The following is a 21,490-nucleotide window of genomic DNA, read 5'->3' as shown; positions in this document are numbered from 1 at the left end:
CTATGCCAAGTACGCGAGAGGTTTCTGCGTGCGCAGTGCAAGCGCTTCGAAAGGCTTACTAGGAGGACAATCACCAGCAAGGCTACCAATGACTCACAAATTCTCGTCATCGGTGAAAAAACAGTCAAGCTAGCACACAAGGACGCCCAGTGCGACCTACAGAGCTTGTTTGTATGGCGTCGAATGGCAGAGTTAAGCCTGTATAAGGTCGTCTTCAAGAATATGTCGTCCTTTTTCAGCATCAGTTGTCGCTCTGCCCTTCGCGCTGCGCAAAGGTTCCTGAGTTTTAAATCCGGAGTCGGAAAATGATTAGGCAACTTGACAGCCGCGGTAGCAGCTATCTTACCATAAATCATTTTGTCTATCACATCACCAGAAACACTTGCAAGTTGCTCCCTGTATTTGTCCCAATTAACGACATGGCTCATTATAGCGCCCCGCATATGGAAGTTGGCAGTAAACACTAAAATTGGATAGTGATCACTTCCCATGCGGTCAGGTGCAGTTGACCACTTCACACGGACGTCAGGGGAATGCAAGGTTAGGTCTATAGATGTGGCTGAGGCTGGAGGCCGGAAGAAAGTGGGACTTCCGTCATTGGCCACGCACAGGTCCAAACTGTCGATAACTTCTACAAGTTTGCGTCCGCGGGAGTCTGTGTTCCTGTCACCCCAGACAGTGTGATGGGTGTTGAAGTCACCGCAGATAATTCGGGGCGCTGGGCAAGGCCACAAAGCTGCTGGAGAAACAAATCCATTGCTACCTTCTTCCGCGGAGACACGTATACGGATGCAACGGAAAGAGTTCGGAAGCCGAGCCCTCTCCTCACAGCTGCTACCTCAATACTATCGGTGCAAAGATCGGTGACGTTCAAAGCCACATAAAGAATCTCTCTTCGTATGTAAAGGGCGGCACTTCCTGCGGTAAATGACTTTATGCTGCAATTCTTGTGCGCGACATATCCAGTCAAAGATCTCCCCCTTGGTAGGCCAGCCTCCGAGAGGGCCAATACTGGAACACAAGTTTCTTTCAAAAATAATTTCAGTTCTGCTAATCGAATTATAATCCCAGCGCAGTTCCATTGCATAATAAACGGCACTTTTCGGTGATCTTTAGTTGCACGAGGTTGAAGAAAACTAGCCATATTATAAGGTAAAGTTCGCTGCGAAGGCGGTAATCATGGACTCAAAGGAAAGAACGAGCTGTACAAAGTTCTTCAGGGTGCCTGTCTGCATCGCTTGAACATATGAACGGAGGACTTCAAACAAAACTCGCAGAAGGTCGGACAGATCCCGATTTTTGAGCTCCTTATTTTGCTGGGCGCACTGCCTCACAACTTCAACTAAAGATGCGGATTATGACCCACTCTTGGCCGCTGCAGCTGGTTTCTTCGTCTTTTTTGAGGCAAGGAAATGTCCTCCTTGTCTTCGAGTCTGGCTGTGAACTGGTCGCTGAGGAAATTGGACACTTTTGGCTGAAACTGATCGAATAACTGACTCACCCACAGAGGACTTTGCCGTTTTGCTAGGGTCAGGTCGCTCACTGACGTTGCTTGTTACCACGCCATGAACTTCCGACTCTAATGCGGGGAACTCAACTTCCAACTTTAACGCAGGGAACTTGTCACTTCCAGGTATCGGCATCTCAGTAGGTTGTTGTTTGGGACCACTCATGAAGGACACTCGACGGTGTAAGGCGCTTACACGGAAGGGGCAGCCACCGAAACTCGCTGGATGGTGACTCCCACAATTAGCGCAAGCAAAATCTGCCTTGCAGGCTTTGTAACCGTGAGCGCCACCACATCGTTTGCAACATTGATCTTTGATGCAAACTTTGGCTACATGCCCAAAGCGTTGGCACTTAAATCATCGGGGAGGAGTTTCAATGAATTCTTTGACTGCATGCTTGGTAAAACCGAGGTCAATTTTTTCTGGTCGCTCGATGTTGGGAGCAAACGTTAGCACAACAGAGTTAGTAGGCTTCGCTGCCCATTCTTTTTCTTGAGTCTCCACCCGGCGCATCATACGTTTCACGTGCAAAACACCTTGCGGTTTCAAATAGTCAAGGAGGTCGCTTTCCGAATACCACACTGGTACACCGCTAATAACACATGTGTTAGTCATGTAGGAGTGGAGCAACCGGGCTTTAACTCTTATGTCACCAATCTGAGAGCACCGGAGAAGAATGCCAACTTGCTCTTGCGTTGCAATATCTAGATGAAGAGCACCTTGCGTTGTGAAGCGACTGCGAATCGGAGCAGATCCCAGCAGTACTTTAATGGCTTCGAAGAGCCTGATAGTGTTCCGCTCTCTCAAATCAACACCTTTCTCTGTTGGTAAAACTACCACTGGGATTCCGACCGTTCTTTGCTTCCATTGACTCACCACCTTGAAGCCGTCGCTGTCCACTTCCGCCATATCAGCCACTTCCTCGTCAGCATCGACGATAGTTGAGTCGTCCCCACTGAGCGATGATGACGCACTGGACTGCTGATCGTCCCTGATGACTGGCAGCTCCACGCCTTGCGAGGCCATGGCCACCTCCGCCACGCTGGCTTCCTTCGGATGGCGCTGTCCCTTTAAGGATGCCGGCGCCGGAGCAGCCGTACCCTTTCGATAAGGACAGTACCGCCTTAAAGATGCGGCCGTCTTCCAAGGATATAAATAACTCACTCAATGAATACCGAAACATATGGAACAATTACAGAGTTGAGGTGACAACAGATCAAACAGCGTCGTCTTCCTCGTCCACCCTCCCTACGACCGGATCCGCCGATGGCGTCTTGCGTCGCTGGCATTTCTCACACGCAGCTACGTATCTTCGAACCGAGCTAGCAAGCCTTGGCCAAAAGAAGCGCGGCCGATCCTACGACCGGATCCGCCGCGCTTCTTTTGGCCAGGGCTTGCTAGCTCCGTTCGAAGATACGTAGCTGCGTGTGAGAAATGCCAGCGACGCAAGACACCATCGACGCTCCCTGCTGCGTACCTTCAATCAGTCGACCTTCCCGCGGAACCATTCTTTCGGGTTGGTTTGGACTTACTTGGTCCTTTTCCTCTTTATACCTCTGGGAACAGGTGGATCGCTGTGGCCACGGATTACGCCACGCGCTACGCCATCACCTGAGTGCTTCCCACAAGCTGCGCCACAGATGTCGCCGATTTTCTTATACGCGACGTCATTTTTTACGTGGAGCTCCGCGAGAACTTCTCACAGACCGTGGCCAGAAGTTCCTATCAAAAGTTATCGCAGACATTCTGCAGTCCTGTGCCATGAGGCACAAGCTATCCACGTGATACCATCCGCAAACAAATGGCCTCACGGAGCGTCTCAATCGCACTTTCACAGACATGCTCGCGAAATAGGTCTCTTCAGACCACACTGACTGGGACCCCGCTCTCCCGTTTGTCGCATTTGCTTATAATTCCTCGCGCCACGACACAGCCGGTTATTCACCATTTTTCCTTCTGTTCGGCCGAGAACCAGCACCACCCCTCGACATAACCCTCCCTGTTGACACGGCACCGACCAGTAAATATGCACTTGAGGCCATCGCCCGCTCTGCCCACGCAAGGTAAATTTCCCGGGAGCGCCTTCTGAAATTCCAAGAGCGTCAAAGGTGTTTGTACGACCGGCGGCACCGAGACGTGCACTTCCCGTCTGGTTCTTTGGTGCTCCTATGGTCTCCGTCGCATCAGGTCGGCCTGTCAGAACAACTGCTGTCTCGTTTCACCGGCCCATACCGAGTGCTTCGTACCGTGACTCCCGTCACCTACGAGATCGCCTCTGACGCCCCATCTGCTTCCCAAACCAGTGATATCGTGCACGTTACACGACTGAAGCAGTATCACCCTCCCAGTGATGACATTTAGACCCTCTGGGACGTCGCTTCTGCCACCGGGAGGTTATGCTACACGGGTGTGCTATTTGTTTGTTTGAACGAGGCCCGTGGGCGCCATCACTTTAGAAAAGAGGAGGAAGAACGAACTGGGCTCGTGCGGTGAATCTAACCGGTCAGCGCTGCAATCGCTGTCGTAAATACAACCTCTAAATTGTTGCTCGTCTTACTGACTCGTCCTTCGCGTAACAATATCATATACTGTTGCAAGGAGCTGTCTGTCTGAAGCGGTGACGTCGCTTGGGTAGTCACCGCTGGAAAACCGTGGTCAACATCAACCGCCGCCTGTTGAGACACCAGTTTAAATGAACGTTCCAGAGCCAAAACGTTCAACGAGGCATCGAAGGGCACCGTTCAGACTTATAGACTATCAAGGACATTGAGCTGTATTTGGACATTAATCTGTTTTCTAGTTGTTTGTCAAAATGCTAAGTAACCCTTCTGTGAGGGGGGAAATTGTGGTAGTTTGTAGTCGCCTTGTGCAAATGTAGAGGGCCTTGGGCACTCGCCTTGACAGGATTAACTACCACATGTACCTGTATATATACCCAACGCGGACTAATGTTAAACGGCTTTTCGTGTACCAGTGCTCAAGCTGTTCTCTTCGCGGTTCTCTGGCTTTCCGATGTAGTCTGGGCGGGCATTGTGATAGGCAGAACAATTCTGCATACGAACGAATGACGTAGGGTGATAATAACGGCACATGGGATGGATCGTTAGAATGCATGGGCCAAGATTTGCTATTAGCCGGAGAGCTCTGTATCTGTGTCTCTGTATTTTCGGTCCTGCCCTGTGCCACGGAGTTTCGCCCCTGAGCTGATTAAGCCGATCAACCGTGTCTTATTCCTTGGCGGACATGGAAAAGCTACACAGGCTTGTTTGGTTTACCCAGCTCGACGACGGAAACACCTATGGCGCTCAATGGACTCCAAGCAGTCAAAATGGCGACGAAGACACGAGCACAGCGCTACGCTTCATAGGTGCTCTGGAGGTTAAGCGCGAGGTCCAAAAATTATATGAGAAACAATGAAGTGCGTCGCTTAACAGACGCTGGTCTCAGAAGAAAATATGTACAGGTAAATAAATTGTTGTAGTTATTGAAACAGACGTTTTGAAATTTAAAACGGGGAGGTCACATAGCATTATCCTGTTCTACGTGTGTACAACTAGGCCAAGAAATAGCTTGTGAAACACAGACAAGTCCTGCGAAATATTTTCTGCCTCGCTGCAGAACGCCTTGCATGCGATCATTTCGTATGATTTTGAAAAAAAAAACAAATAAAACACACGCAAACCCAACCTACAGGTTGATATCTATGTGAAACGAAGCTTTCGCGAAGCGGCTAATGAAATGCTATCAAACTTAACGCGGTGCGTACTTTATCTTTATTGTCGCATCATGCAACGCTTAATCTCACGAGATTCCGCGAATGCAATCCACCACGCAGACCACCAAAATAATGCCAAGAAATGTCTGTGTTTATGCCCTATATACATACACCGTTCGTAAACTATCCAGAAAGGTAAACGGATGTTTTTGCGAATGTACGCTGTCTCTATGGCGTCTTTGGCATGATGTCAAAAGTGCTGTGCTTTTGTACTAGAGGTCCTCTGTTCGAATTCATCTGTCTGACGATCTTATTCATTTATTTATTCAAGAAACGGCCAGTTTCATCACGAAGCTTCAACAGTGTCGTTGGCCTCCCCGGACTATTTTCAAAGTATACGCGGTGCGACATTTATATAAGTGCGACGCGGAACTTATACGTCGTTCGCACCGAAAAATTTACAGTCGGCGACAACATAGGTGACCAAAAAATGTAGGTCGCACGACGTCGCGCGGGAGAATAAAGGCATGGTCCCGCCGATCGGTCCAACCACTTTTTGTCAACGAAAAACAAAAGGAAAACAACGGTTGTCACACAAGAGAACAGGGGGGGGGTTCCGGGCCGAAGCTGTTCTTTGTTGTAAACATCCGGTTGGATATTTTGCAAATGACCCACGCGTGCCCAGTCACGTTGTCATTTGCAAGTATAGTTGCAGGTGTTTTGTGCCTTTGTGCCATGCTTCATGTCAAGAGGTCTCCAGCACCAGTGTACTATACATATAGCACTTGGACATTAGGACTATTCAAATAGCTGTGGATTAAACGTGCGTGTGTGATACTCGTGTAGGTAGGATCACAGTCGTCCTTTGAACATGAATATGTAGCATCTTTATTGTGTTAGCAGTCTTACGATACTTCAAGCCCTTTCTGGGGGCTGCACGTTTTTTTTTTCTTACCGTTTTCACGCTACCTTATTCTGATTGGTTGGTAGTTCGCCGTCCAATGGGTAGCGCATCGAGCTGTTGTGCTGAAGGAAGAGGGTTGGAAACGAACCGTCAGAACAACTTGGGTCGCTGAATAAGTGCAATGTGTATATATGCGCCTCTTTTAAAGGAACCTACTTCATGCCGATGCGTAACTGTGTAAGTACCCCTATTCGAATAGAATATTTGAAGCCGACTTTGAGTGGGGGGCGGCGTATCTACCATTCGGCCCGTGCTGGTCTTCAATAAACCTGTTCGATGCCAACTTGGGTAGTTGGACATGTGCTAGTAGGTGTGTGCTGTTCTTCAGTGAGCGTGTGACGCGTCTTTCTACTTGTTCTTGCACCGTCCTGGTCATCCACGTGGGCAGGTGCGAAGATAGGCTAGATGAAGAGCAAGGGTGCGTTGGTCCACAGTTGGGTGGGAGGAATGGGAGGAAGGAAGTCGCGACGTTTCGGAGCTCAGCTGTTAGACGCCCGTTCCTGGGCGTCGTCGTCCCTCGGCGTAAACCCGCGAACGAACTCGTGCGCGCGTTCGTCGTCGTCGTCTTCTTCCGCAGCTGACCCCGATGCCACTCATCATTCCAGCGCTCCCATACGGCTCCTCCCTGGCCCACTGCCAATCGGTGCAGTGATCTGGGTCTCAAATTGTTTGCATCGGTATATGGCGAAATAAAAACACGCATCGGGCTGCGGTAAAATTTCGTATTAGAGAGCATCATAATCGTCGGTTATTTTTTTTTCTGCATTGTTGCGCTGAGCAAATTAACGTTATCCTCGCAGTCACTGTCAATAATTATTGCTCTGCGAAGGAATAACGGGGTTTGTCCGGCGCAGTGTATGATGTAAGTGTGATGCGATGCAACAGGCAAGCTCTAACGATGGCTTGCCCAATGTACCGCACAGTGGAGGCCGGGAGCAGTCACACACGCGCTGTATTTGTGAGCACGATCAACACGGCGTAGTTACCCAGCATACCATTCTTGTAGTTACACAGGCTACACTGCGGGTGTTTGCGATGCTAAAGCTGGACGGAAGCAAACGACACGTGAGTGCGGTTCGTGATTTTTATGGAAGCACGTTACCGTGTTTGCTCGCGTGATGTAATGTACGCATTGTTGTGTTCAGTGTATTTCGTTCCGCTTTTCTATAGGAACATATGACACACTGTTGCACTACCCATGAATTGGGAAAAAGTCTACGAGAAGGGACGTGGCGACTTTCAGCCAGTCTCGTGAGAGTTGGCGGATGTCAACGAGCATTTCATCGAGCGTGACGACAGATCCGGTCTGAATGCACCCATTTGGTCGGCGACTATCGCGCAGCTCCTCGCGCGATATAAAAGTTTCTCAGCGTGATCGCGCCTTCTGCTAGATAATGGTAACAGCTGTAAATAATGGTAAGCTGTAAAATGTTCTAAAACCCTGGCGTGGTGAAGACTGCCACCAGTGGTGTCGAACGCATCGCACATCGACGGTGGCAGTGGCGAGACCTGCGAGAAACCGGCGGCGTTCAGAAAACGCGCCAAGCGTCTCCACGCGCTTGCTTGAGTGAGTGAAAATTCGTAAGGGTGTTTTTTTTCTGCCTCTGGCGCACCTATGTGACATAATGGTTACAGTTTATGTACTGGCGGTTATAGAGTAAAGGACTTTGCAGCTAACTGTGAACAAATCCGCAACGACTTCCTACGCCAGCGTTAACCTCCCTGTGTTATCAGCTACGCGATTCAAAAAGCAGGCAGACTTGATCGTCATGCGCCCATCGACAGCAAACCAGCTTCGCAAGATTCACCGACTAACCTTATCCTCAGGTATTCAGCGTCAATTTTAGGTTCCATTCATTTTTTTTTTTATTTTATGCGCACATCACTCAGTAGCAGGAAAGTGAAAATGGCTTCTTTGCCAAATCTACTTTGGGAGGAAAAAAATACGGAAATTCTTCACCTTGGAGGCGCCTATTTCTTGGACAAGGCATTCTCGCAAATTCACAACAATGCAATATACAATGTGAAATACAATATGGCTACAAACAATACATTTTTGTGAGTAAAACATGCATGTTCAGCTACCATTGTTTCAGGCTTCTGCGCAAAACGGAAGTGTTCGAGAAATTCTACATTGCTACACTTTTCAAAAGTGGCTGTATTTACAAATATTTATTAGCTAAACCAATCCATGTAGCGTTTTGAAATTTGGTGGGGTGTGAGACATTAACCTATTCAGCATTTATGCTGAATATTCTTGTTGTATCTCAACTTATCATTTTTACGATTCGCCTAAAATATGAAGCTCTAAAGAAAATGAACGCTATTTACAATCAAAACGAAAAGAAACCAGCATAATTTTTTTCCAAAAATATCGTAAGCAGCTGTTCACAGGCACTTGAAAAAGACTGTTAAAACACCTTGCATTATTTTGTTTGTAATGACAATATAGGTGGTAGAAATGAGAAATTCGCCAAAATGTAGCAACCAATTGGATCATGAATGTCCTCTGGACATCCCGATTAGATCCCAACGTCCAAGTGCCGGTTATGGCGTCCAGTGGACAAGACGAGGTCATTAATTTCGGGACGTCAAATTTAAAACATCCTTCGGACATCCACAGGATTGAAGTTCTGGAATCTAAGCGAATCCCAAAATATTAAAACTATGGATATCTGAAGAATGTTTTCAGCGGAATGACCCATACCGGAGAATTGTGCGACAACCATACACAATCCAAGGCGTACTACCGGTACTACGTGATAATATCGCGGAATATAAAGCCTCTTCCAGGGCTGCCCTCAGCGCACGCTCTTCCGAAAATACATGCCAGACAGCAGCATGAAGCTGCCACCCTCAGATCAAGCTTCCACTGAAGACTATAAACGGAGAAGTTGCAATGAACGAACCAAATTGTACAAACACATCGGGAGGAAAGATCACAAAGCGGCAAGCAGAGCACAAAAACAACTGCGCATTACCACCTACCGCAAGGCGTAACCTAATGAATCGTGTTCTGCACTCTCTGACCATGTCGAGAAAGCTGAGTACTGCTACTCCTGCCGTCGAACAGAGCAGTGACTGCCTTTACCCAGTCGAATCGTCACTGCCTGTAGCATGCACGCTTTGGGATGCTTTGCGCGTAGTCGGTCACATGACTTAACGATGCCGTCTTATTAGACCTATTCACCCTTCTCTTTAGGCTTGGAATGCCGGAAGGTTGGTGGGATTTTAGGTGAGTTGGTGTTTAGGGTGGCGTGCTACGCGCTCATACGCGCTAAGTTCACGCGTCTTCTCCGAACGTGGTGTTTGTGTCATGGGCTCATCAGTTCCAGCGTGAACGCCTGTCAGTTCCTGGTGAACGTTTTCACTGTGAGCTTTGAAGCTCCATCTCTTCGGCGCTCGTAACTTGAACTGCCCGTTCCGCTCCGACAGCTCACCGTGCCGCTCACAACCAGCCAGCAGGAACGCTGTTGTTTATGTGCACAAAACTCATGAAAACAGTGGAAGGGAACGCTGCCCTTGCTTTGCTGTACAGCCGATTGGGTGTGAAATTTGGTGTCCACTTGTCTTCGTCGTTTTTTGTAGCCAAACTCACTGCTCTTCCCTCGCTACTATGGAGACCTCCTACGCGTGAGCAGCACGCGCGGCACCGACACTGAGAGAGAACGATGGCCCGAACACGCGTCTAGAGTCCAATAATGGCTATTGAAAAGAAATGGCAGTGCGTTGATCGACCAATTCGTAAATAACGCAGAAAAGATAGAGAAAGACGATTTTAGGCTTTAAGTAGAACACAATCATGAACCGGTGGGGATTTTAGGGAACAAACTAGGAATGCATATGAACAAGGACTAGACAAGGAATTGATTGCGACAGCGATGATACGGACACTTAAGAGGCGTTAGCGTCTTTGGACGATACCAGGACAAGCAGTGGTGTCGATCCTGGTATCGACGGTCCTGCTATCGACGGCACACGCACGCAGCAGTTACTGCTGCGCTGCAACTGCTGTATCGCGGGTTTTGTCACGCCATGTCGCCTCCGCATTGTGTTCGAAACCGCGTCAAACCTCGAGGACAACGCTAAACGTCACTGTCGGTTTCAGTGCTTTGCATTCGTCCGAAACTGCCACTTTTAGGACGTTGCTGCGTACGGGAAAATACTGTACAGCCTAGATAGCTTATCTGTTTGTTGAGGCAAGATTAGGAGTAACATGGCAGGTGCCTCCTCCTGTAGAGACTCGTGTTTTGGTGACCCCAGGTCGCATAATATTATTAATACAGAGGTATCAGCATCGTCAAAGGTAAAATAGTGTGTGTAAGTGGGAAGTCTGCGAATATATATATATATATATATATATATATATATATATATATATATATATATATATGGACTACCCTCAGTTACACTACGCTCCTTCAAGAGGCACGGCATGTGCCGAGCGACCTCCCAAACAACACTTTGCAATCTGCTGAACGTGGTCAAAATCGTGAATCCGGGACCTCTTAAAAGTGCGACATAATGTGTAACACATTATTTTTTTTTGCTTATACCTCTGAACGCCATTTATACTCTTTAACGAAGCAACATTGCTTCGGCCTCCTCACCGCATGCGGCCTCCATGCACATGAGCGACCACGGAAGGGCACTTGTGTGTTTATCTGTCATTGTTGTGGACGTTCGCTGAGCTAACTGTTTCGTTATCGAGGTGACTCACCCGTAGGCACAGTGCGTAATCAGGATGTCCAATATTACAATGCTCAGTTTAGTTTTTCTGCTTAGTTTATCTATGTGGCTTTTTTCAGGAGGAAAACTTGCCATGTATGGAGACGCAGAAGCGCTTTTTCAGAACCGTTTAGGATTTCTTTGGCTTTGACCCTTCCTTTTCTGCTGCTATGCATGTTAGATGCCAACGCGCATTTCTAATCATCGAGATGCCTCCGTCAGAATTCTGTGGTTTCCTCTAGTTGTTCCCGAAATATACACTTTCGAAAACATTTGCACTCCTTGCGACTTATCTGTAGCCCAACAATAATCGTCATCTGCCTTTCTTGCGTTGCCTTTGTCACTGGGATCCCGGCTCTTTCAGGTCACGAGCGGCTTGCAATTATAAGCGTTGCATAGCTTAACTTCTGACAGAAAAGTAATGAGTGTGAAGTGCTGTTAAGAATTGTCCTGAAGAAGAAGCTTTACCTTGGACCCTACTCCAATACCGCTATTTAAATACAAGTAAAACGCAAGAATGCTTTTCTGAAATAACCACTGGACCGATTTTAATGGGATTACCTGAATTCGTTAAAATATTTACAAAGCATTTGCAGAAGTCCTACTCCCATATTAGTGGTGCATTCAAGTACCATGTATAATACAATTTTGTCTCCTATAGATGTACTATCATGTGGAATTCACAGAAGTGTGATGTTATTATTTGTTGTTGCTGAGTTATAGTTGTGAACAGGATAGTCTTGTTTTCTGAAAAGTGGTTTTTTAAACAGCTTTTGAAAATAAAACTCAAACGAAAATCGAACACGTCCTTTGAGCAGGCGCTAGATTTGATCGTCTTTTTTCTTTTATGCTCAACAAGCCTCATAAAAGTCAGGGCAGTGGTTGACGAGAAAAACAATTTCTCCTTACCCATGCAATTTAGATATGAGCCCTCTAGCTAAAGCTTCCTCTTAATATTAGTGAAGTTGTGTTAGTGATTTCTGGCAGACAAGTACTCTGAGAAGGTTCAAAGGGTGCAAAACCTTAAGGTGGATATGATGCGCCATTTAAAAAATATACTTCCACCAATGGCAACCGGTCTTCTTGTAGGTCTCTGTGCGTGTGTATGTGCGTGTACAGTCGCGCTCAGTGTGAGGTGCAACGTGGTTCCTGATGGCCAATGGGGCTCCATGACTGCTTGGTGGCGCTGACATACAAAACATTTCACAACGAAACACGATTTCAATTACTGGTAATGTGTTAAGCAAATTTTTTTGTGTGTCGGCGCCACCCTGCAGTCTTGGAGCTCAATTGACCATGGGAACGGGGTTGAAGCTCGTACAGAACGCGACTGACTGTACGTGTATGTACGCTTTCTACCTACATAAAGCTTTTCTCTAAGCCTTTAAGTGTAGCCTCGTCGTGTGCGACTTGAGGAGTGCACGCCTGTCGCACATTTTTCTGCGCCGCATGCCACACTAAAAACACCCGCCGGTGTGGCCAGTGGCTATGGCGTGGCGCTGCAGAGTGTGAGGTCACGGGTTGGACAGCGACCGTGGCGGCCGCATTCCCAAGGAGAGGGAATGCAAGAACGCTCGTGTACCGCTCATTGGGTACACATGAAAGAATATCAAGTGGTGAAAATTACTACGGTGTGCCTCATAATGCCATAGCGGCTATGGAACTAACATCGCTGGATTTAACTATATTTATTAAATTGCAAACCTCAGTAGAATCCTGAAAAGAATTACCTAGAAAAACAATGCTCAGGTTCCCTTGGCATAGGTTTTTCTTAGTGTATATCGTACCTGCATATCTTTTCTTTTTGTGCGCTCAAACATGCATACGAAAATAAAAAGTAAAAAGAAACAGGTTTGCTTTCATATGCTAGGAAAAAAGAACGAAACAAATGAGAACCAATTGTGAAAGATTGGCGGAACGCTGTGCAAGCGGCAACTGTAAACAAGGATATGTCGTTGCTCTTCCGCTATCGTCGATGCGTAGACGCAGAATACGAGTTCTTCGCGATTAGCACACTAGACGTTATCACGTCCGACGGCGCTTACCGATAGCGGCTTCCGACGGCCCTCTCCGTTCAGATATTGCATTCAGTCTGAACGCGGCCTCCACGAAAGTGACCCAGTTCTCTTTAAACCCCTCTCTCAACGCATCGCATTGAAAATGGAACATCGAGACTTTCCTATGCCCGAGAGGCGGCGGTTTGGATCCACGGACATCATGGTGCCGGAGCTGTCCTTTGGTGAGTGCGAAACAATGCGATCATGCCCAGAAAAACCTACATTGATACTTGGCCCCAGGAAAGTGCGCGAAATGGCCTAAGAATGCGAACGCATTGAGACCCTTGCGTACTTATGTTTAGGCGCAGGTGATCAAAATTATACCTGCAGTGCCCCACTACTGCTTCCTTCATAATCAGATCCCGTTTTTAGCACGCAAACAATTCCAGGATTTTATTTAGCGTCTCAGGCTCTCTCCTTTTTTATCCTCCTCCTCAGACCAGCAGACAGCTCAGGGACGCCGTCGTTTGAATGCGTTAGCATTAGTAAGATACTATGCGCACTTTCTGAGGCTATCTATCATATATGTTTGTATGCACAGTTAACCACAAAAGTTTACATACTACGGGATCTCAGAAAACGTTCGATTTACGAGCAGCCTCTAATAGTAGCCAGCGAAACGAAACATACGTGTACTGGTAGAGGCTGTAAATCAGCCGCCGTGGTTGCTTAGTGACTATGGTGTTAGGCTGCTAAGCACGAGGTCGCGGGATTGAATCCCGGCCACGGCGGCGGCATTGCGATGGTGACGAAATGCGAAAACACCCGTGTACTTAAACTTAGGTGCACGTTAAAGACGCCCAGGTGGTCGAAATTTCCGGGGTCCTACATACGTGGAGAAACTAACTGTCCACCTATGTTCTTGCGGTAAAAAACGTAATTATTTGCTTTAAAGCTGTAACATTGAGATACAACAGATGATGCTGTAATATTGTATGGTAGGTCCTCATGTGCATTCGCGGTATTACAAGCGTACGTCACGGGTGGTTTTCCTCGTCTGTTATGGTCCAACTGACTCCAGTAACTTAAGTGTCAACTTTCGTAAACGCTGACGCGAACCTAATGTTTAAAAATAAATAAAGAAATAAACAATTGACTTATATCAACTTCCGCATTTATTCATTTTTGTATGTGGTATGAATATTTTACGTATCTCTTCTAGGTTAAAGAAGAAAGGAGTAAAGGCAATGTGCACGAGCTTATTCTCCGTTGCTTCACATCTCTGCGTGTCATAAGACAGAATAGTGCACTGCACGCAAAACATTAAGCTTTTCTTTTTTCTTTTCTTTGGGAGGGGGACTCCACCCATTTTTGACCATGTGCCCTTCACCCTGCTGCCATTTCACGCAGCCCCTGAGAGCTTAATGACGTGTCTGGAAAGCATCAAAACGATGGGGAGCATTCAGTGGATACAGGGGAAACATAAACTAAGCACAAACAAGGCCGTCAGTAGCGCACCAAGATATGAATCAAAGTTCCAATTTTAGTCTAGTGCTTTCTGAAAGCCTTTACACCAAGCGGCAACACAGCCTGGGTATGAAGACGCCTTCTAGCTGAGCACATTCGAACTTATTCAAATACTATACAATCGTGGAAGCATGCCCACTGGCAGCGCAACATCTAGAATTTAGAAACTGCATGGAAACACACGCTTAGGTACTTTTGGTATATTTAAATCAATTACTGCGCGAGATAGTTACAGAGAGAGAGAGAGAGAGAGAAGTAATGATGCGAAATGCAAAGAGGTCGGCCTGAGGTATACTCCTCTTGCGAGCTGCTCTGCGTTGGGGGAAGGGGAAGAGGGAAAGAAAAAGGGAAGAAAGAGGTGCATGGTGGGTGATGATGACGAGAGAAGGAGGATGTAAAACATATGGCAAGTGATTTGGCATGCTCGATGCGTACAGACCCAGATCCGTACTTTTTAAAAAGTTCAGTAACACCTGGATGGCCTTGAAACTCGATTGAGCGTCTGTCCAAGGGACTAAAATAACGTCCTCCGACAACGGTTGGCTGCCAAGACGCGTAAGGTCATTGTTCAACTTTTGACGCTCTTCCACGTACTTAGGGCAGTCAAAAAGCACATGACCTACTGTCTCATTAACATTGCATAACTCACAGTCAGGAGACTCAGTTACAAGCACAGTGGTAAGAATACGAGAATAACTACAAAAGCAGTGACACGACGATCATGATACTGCGCTTACAGACAACATCGTTTACAGCGTCGATGACTGCTGTGATGAAAGCCATCCCACGAAGCGACATGGCTTCACTTCGCCTCATATTAATCGACGTTTAACCATTATATATTACTACGCTAATCAGCTCCGTTGCCAAATTTCTGCATACCTCAAAGTCCGATTTTTTACTGCATATTGAAAGCGAGATATTCTCATGCACTCAGTAATGTAGAACGAACGTAAATAGGAACCCCTTACCGGATTTTCAGAGATAATTATCGGCAGTTGAACATTTTGTCCTGGTCAGGACATATGGCCTGGCGCCGACAACTTTCCATGCCCTTTGTTTGTGTATACTATATCTTTATCTCCGTATCTTCTGTGCCTCGCCCATGAGCAATATAAATTGTGCACTGAGCATTATTACTACAGTCACCTTAATAAACAAGTTCCGAATTTTCTCTTTTTGAAGTCAGAATGGAAGAAAAGGGTTAGCCAGGTAGCACAAAAGGGATACATAACGTTTTTATATGGTTTATCCGAGACGAAAGAAACGATTTAAAGAACACACGAATAAGACAACTTCGTTGGTAAAACGTCGTATATGCCTACTAATGTCCTGTTTAACTACTTTTTTCAGACGATCTATCAGAGCTCTTCAAGACGTATACGAAAAGCTGGTCTAATAATAGGATTGGGAAAGGCACAAATATTTCCTTTGCCAGGGCTTTTCATAGATGATTTCTAAACGCTTTTAAGACGTTATCAAAAAGCTGGTCTAGAAGTAGTCTTGAAAGGTTTACAATAATCTGAAGCTCGTTTTCGCGGCTTCCAAATGAGTCGAAGCGTTGCTGTCTAGTGCTAGTGAGCTCCTGGCACAGTGCCAAGCGCTCTTGCCTATAGAGGTCGATGCATCCTCCATCCTCAACTAAGTCCTCTGAAAAGGCAAATGTCCACGGGAATGAATTCGCAATGCCGCCTTTAGTATGCAGCAACGATGCTTATAACCAAAATGGCAACGACATCCCGCTAAGAAATAGGCGCGTCTTGACAATCGGCCAGGCCAGGGCTTTTGTGCTAAGAGCGCATATCACAAGCGTACTCATTTGCGCTGGTTGGTTGATGATTACGAGCAATAAAAACAGCGCTAAACGACAGGACGAGTGAAGGGACACAGACAACAGCGCTGACTAACAACCAAAGTGTCTTTATTCTTTCAGTCAGCATATATATGCTCCGCCGCTATCTGAAACCACAGAATCAACAGAATTGGGCATGCGCAGGGGGATTGCAATTAATGCGATAGGAAGGCAATCTCCTTCGGAAGGAGAGAAATAGAAGGGAGGCTTACACATGCTTTGCCACTAACGTGAATGTGGAAAGCTTCGGAAATAAGGCGTGCGCGGTCATCGCAGTATTTTGACAGGTAGGTCACACCTTCGAAAAATGGCTTGCAGCCGCATTCATTGCAATGCAGTGACAACTATCTTTTGCTCGTTTTTGAAATTTGTTAGAGTGATCGCGCATGCGGTCATTGATGCACCGTCCCGTTTGGCCGATATAAAAACGCTTGCATGAAAGGGGGACCTTATACACCACACAGTCACAACAGTCACCAACTAACCTCTGTCTGTGCTGCTTTTTACAACTTTTTTTGTTGTTCTTGCTTACCCGATTGACTTGGTGGCACAGGCTACCTAACTTATTCTTGGCAGTGAACAGCAACCTGACGCCTGCCCTGCTGACAACCTTTTTGAGATTGTTCGCAACCTGGTGCACATATGGTATAACCGCAACCATTTGTCGTGAGCGATTCTCAGATACAGTAGCTGCCGACTGCTTTCCTTTAAGGTTCGTTGCGAGGCTTTCAGCGATGCTGGTCAAAAGCGGTACCGGGAAACCTGAGAGCTTCAGCCTGGCTACTTGCTTTTCGAAGCTTACATCCCCTTGGTGGTCACAAGACCTGATGAGGGCCGCCTTCATGCAGGATCTTGCTATACCGCGCTTGACTATCTTTGAGTGCGCGGACGAAAATGGGAGAAGGCTCTTATGAGACCGAGGAGCGTAACCCCAGCATACATGATTGCTTGAGAACGTTAGGTCCAAGTCTAAGAAACGAAGCTTGTTGTCTGACGGAAGCTCCGTGGTCAATTCAAAATAATCTAAAACTATGCGGCACAAGTCAAATATTACTGCAGCAGCAAGCTGCGCGTCAGTAGTGTTAGTATAGTAAAAAATTAAGAAGTCATCGACGTAACGTATCACTTTTACAGTGCTTGTCTGGCTGAGCTTAGTTACAAGATTGCGGTCATAGCTGGCTAATAAAATGTCACTAAGAACAGGGGCTATACATGAACCGATGCACACACCTTTCTTCTGTATGAAAAGCTCATCCTCCATTGAAACGAAAGTGGAGAGCATATAATACCTTAAAAGCTCTAAAAACTTGTCGACGTTGATACCACATGCATTCTGAAACCTAAGAACACCATATTTGTCAATGCAATGGCCGACTTCAATGCATACATCTTCTTGAGGCAAGGAGTAGTACAAGTCCTTGATTTCCAGGGAAAAGGCTCGGACAGCCTTTGGACATTCCTCACGGAGGAAGGTGGAGACAGTACCTGACGTCTTTATGAGGAAGGGGTCATCGATGTCGAGGAGGCACAGAAACCTTTGCAGGAACACTCCCACTTGTCGTTGCCAGGTTCCGCGCTCCATAAAGGCCTGCAATGGAACCAGTCTTTCTGTGTTTTTCAGCGCCAAGACACACAAGGAACTGTGCCCGCTTCGGGCCATTGTTTCTGAGCAAAATATATGAGAAATTCAAAGTAAATTGAATTAAAAGCACATCAAGGTTGAATAAAACTACCAGAAACAATCCTTATTGAACTAGAAATTGATCAACAATGACTAGGACATGCATAAACGAAATTGGTGAGTACTCATACAGTGACCAGCAGCAAGAACGCGAGGTGGGCTAAAGTTTCTTATATTGCACAGTAAAGAGCACCTGCTATCAGATGAACACACTAGAGTTATTTAGAAATTGTTATCACAGAAACTGCAAGAGGCAGAATTAAAATGCGAGATTTACTCGCATTGTATCGGCCTACAAGCTATGTTACCAATAATCTAAAAGCTTGAAAAGAACACAAAAGAGAATAATGACACGTACCATCGAAAATCAATCCTATGATAAAAATCAAACAACGCGGGAACATGTTAAGCTTGCAAATATTGCCTGTACGGTACATCAAATATAGTAATGGCGAGAGAATTAAAAGAACCACAAAACTAAAAAAAAACAATCTCGTGAATGATCCTAAAGAATACTCTAACAAGGAAATCTATGCAACAAGTGAGCACCACTGTAATGCAGAGTGCGATGAGATTGAGTAACGCTATACATAACTAAAACAATCTTAGTACTCTAGTACACGAGAAACAAATGTGCAAGCCTCACTATTAGAAAATTGTATATAAAATTTGAAATTTCCTGGCCGCGGCGGCCGCATTTCGATAGGAGCTAAATGCGAAAACAGCCATGTACTTAGATTTAGGTGCACGTTAAAGAACCCCAGGTGGTCCAAATTTCCGGAGTCCCGCACTACGGCGTGCCTCATGATCAGATAGTGGTCGTGGCACGTAAAAACGCATAATTGAATTTGTTGGACCTGGAAATTCACTGGTATGCAAAGGAATCTGCGCTTCAGTAACCAAGGGAGCAATGGTCATAGTAAATACGAATCCGTTCACATAAACAGCATTGTACGAAAGGCACATATGTGCCACTCTCGCAAAAGCAGGCATAACGTCGCAATGAATCATTTGCAAAGCCACGAATACATTAGTGCACCTTGCGCACATTTCCAGTCTCCTAAAGTAAATAAAAGAAATTGGATCGCCATCCCTGGCCCTGCGAAAGTGGATGCACAGCGAAGCTGTTTAATAGCACCACTACAACTGCTGTGGGTGTATGCAGTACTTTACTGCTTCATAGTGATTGTAATTTTGACAGCACGCCACCGCCCGTAGCGGGGCTGCAACAACACTGAAATCAGGTGCTAGGCTGGTTATTCGATATACGCAAGGCCAGGGACGTCACTTCCCACGTCGCAAGCTGCCATCGCGGCAGCAGCTTGCTGTTACTAGGCGCACCTTATCAATTATGTCGCTCAGATGCTTGTTTTTCGCCTGTTCTTTATTGAAAGGCACGCTGTTTTATATATTGCATCCGTGCTTCCAAAGAATGTATGCACTGTGCGCTTCACTTTGCTAGAGCCTCTGCTTTACGGGGGTACGAGCCATCGCTTCTGGCCCTGCACTGCCGCCGCGATCGGCGCACATTTTCGGTAGCAGACACGGACACAAAAAATGCCGACCAACTGGGGCTCACAGATTCGCTGTAAAAAGCGCTCTGAATGAGAAAAAACCTTTCACACATATAGCCCCGAGCCAATGCTTACCAGTTCACCCTCACTTTCACATCCAAAAATGCTTGGCACAGAGTCCAGGCAGAGTTCCATTGATGAACAGCTTGGGAGCACACCACTTTGTACTCTACAGCTCCCCTGGCAATGGCAGTGCCGTACATGCTGGTACTTGAAATGTTTTCATTGTAGACACACTTGCTGCCCTGGACAGGTATGCCCAGATATTTGCACTCGTTCTCCATTTCGTCGAAGTGGACACGACATTTTGCACTACGCTGGTAGTTGAAATGTTTTGAATGCAGATGCAGTGGCTCCACCAGGACGACTTGCCCGCATACCATCTCTGACACATGTATAGGTCACTCTTCGCTTAGTAGCACTGAACTTTAAGTGTTCCTACTCGGTGTGCTTGCCAGATAAGTGGGCAGGCCTCACACCCAAATTTTTGCAGCTTCTAATGAAACATATAGCAGCACACTTAAGCTACAATGTGAAAGATATGCTAAATTTTATGACTTATGAAAGTGGCATGAGCGCAAAATATGCGACTACAACACTGTATCCAGATCATAAAAATGAACATAGCCAATTGTTATATCGTGCATACTACTCAGTACGACAGGAATGGAAACATTACTCATCCTCTGCGTTTATTCCATCCTCTTTTTCCTCCTCCTTGCGCGGCTCCAAGCGCGCGCCTTCTCATGGCACTGCGGTAGGCAGCGACGCCTTATATAACACCAATGCTAACAAAAAAATGTATTGCGTAAATTGTTTTGAACCGGCTGTTCAATGAAATGGGAACATAATATGCAGATTCCACATTAGGTATACTAAGCCTTTCAACTATGTAATGACAATGTAAATTGCGTTCACTCGCCCTTCCTGTGCTAGCAATCTGACTGTTTGCATTTTTTTCACAATTTTGAGTACGTCCTTAAAAGCAGATGAGGGAACATGCCCCAATGTATATCTTCGTATTCTCCCGCCCTTTGACCAGGGACCAGTGTGTTGATGCCAGGGGTAGAAATGAGAACGATCAGTTGGCACATTGCAATGAAGCAAGAATTAAAGCCACTATGTACTTAAGATATTATCACGTTTTATGTTACCTGTCATCTGCTTACTACCATTCAAGACGCCATGCTAAGTTACCAAGCGTTAGTCCCACATTGCTGTCTTTATTGGCACGCTGTCGCCTTATAATCACATTTTCAATTAAGACCTCTAGGTATACCAATATGTGCAATATGTGCAATTGCACCAATATGTGCAATTATTCATGCACAAATCCATTCCACAATACAAGGCTAAAATTGCTGTGCAAATAACCCATATTGTCGCAGACATCTCTCCACAAACCAATTACAAGCACTCGCGTGAGGTACCCTTCCAAGCGCCTCATCGCTAGCCCCTACGCAATACTCATCGCATCGCCATTAGAAGAGCGCCAGCAACGGCTCGCAGATGGCGAGGCAGCGCGTGTCTCTCGTGCACGTGCACACGGTAGCGCCCGAGTCTCCCCGTCCAAGGAGAAGTCACGGCGTGGCTCCTGGTCTTCGGGGCGCGTGAAAGTGTCTTCGGTGTGGAGACGCGGTTCACTGTTGATAGGCTGCTGTTAACTCTGCTTGCAAATTGCGCGAAAGTGCTTTAGGCTTCAGTTTCCGCGCACAAGTTCGCCCACAATAAGCCAGTTTGTTTAGCGTGATTCATTCAAGAGTGCTACATTTCAGGTTAAGGTGCGGGGTATGATTTTAAGTCCCCAGTTCGTAAGAGACCGGAGCACCGACCCTCAGCGATTGGAATCCAGAGAACTGACTCCAGTACACCAGCGAACAAGCCGCTGCCTCCGAGGAGACCCGCCCGAGTTCGGACTGCATGTTGCTACAGCAGTGCAGGCAC

At 46.5% G+C, this 21,490-nt stretch overlaps 1 protein-coding gene across 2 annotated transcripts in view; it reads left to right on the top strand.

Annotated features, from left to right (window-relative positions):
• Window positions 1-12,990: 12,990 nt before the first annotated feature.
• The window catches only part of LOC126540229 (uncharacterized), a 78,931-nt gene continuing 70,431 nt past the window's right edge, over window positions 12,991-21,490 (top strand). The window contains exon 1 of one of the 2 annotated variants that reach the window (XM_055075897.2): window positions 12,991-13,154. In XM_055075897.2, the coding sequence (XP_054931872.1) occupies window positions 13,076-13,154 (79 nt within the window). In that variant the 5' untranslated portion in view covers window positions 12,991-13,075. The remainder of the gene's footprint in view (window positions 13,155-21,490) is intronic. The other variant, XM_050187027.3, reaches the window with a different exon arrangement.

The sequence above is a fragment of the Dermacentor andersoni genome, chromosome 2 (assembly GCF_023375885.2).
Source record: "Dermacentor andersoni chromosome 2, qqDerAnde1_hic_scaffold, whole genome shotgun sequence".
Lineage (NCBI taxonomy): Eukaryota > Metazoa > Arthropoda > Arachnida > Ixodida > Ixodidae > Dermacentor > Dermacentor andersoni.
This window is presented reverse-complemented; position numbering and strand designations above follow the sequence as displayed.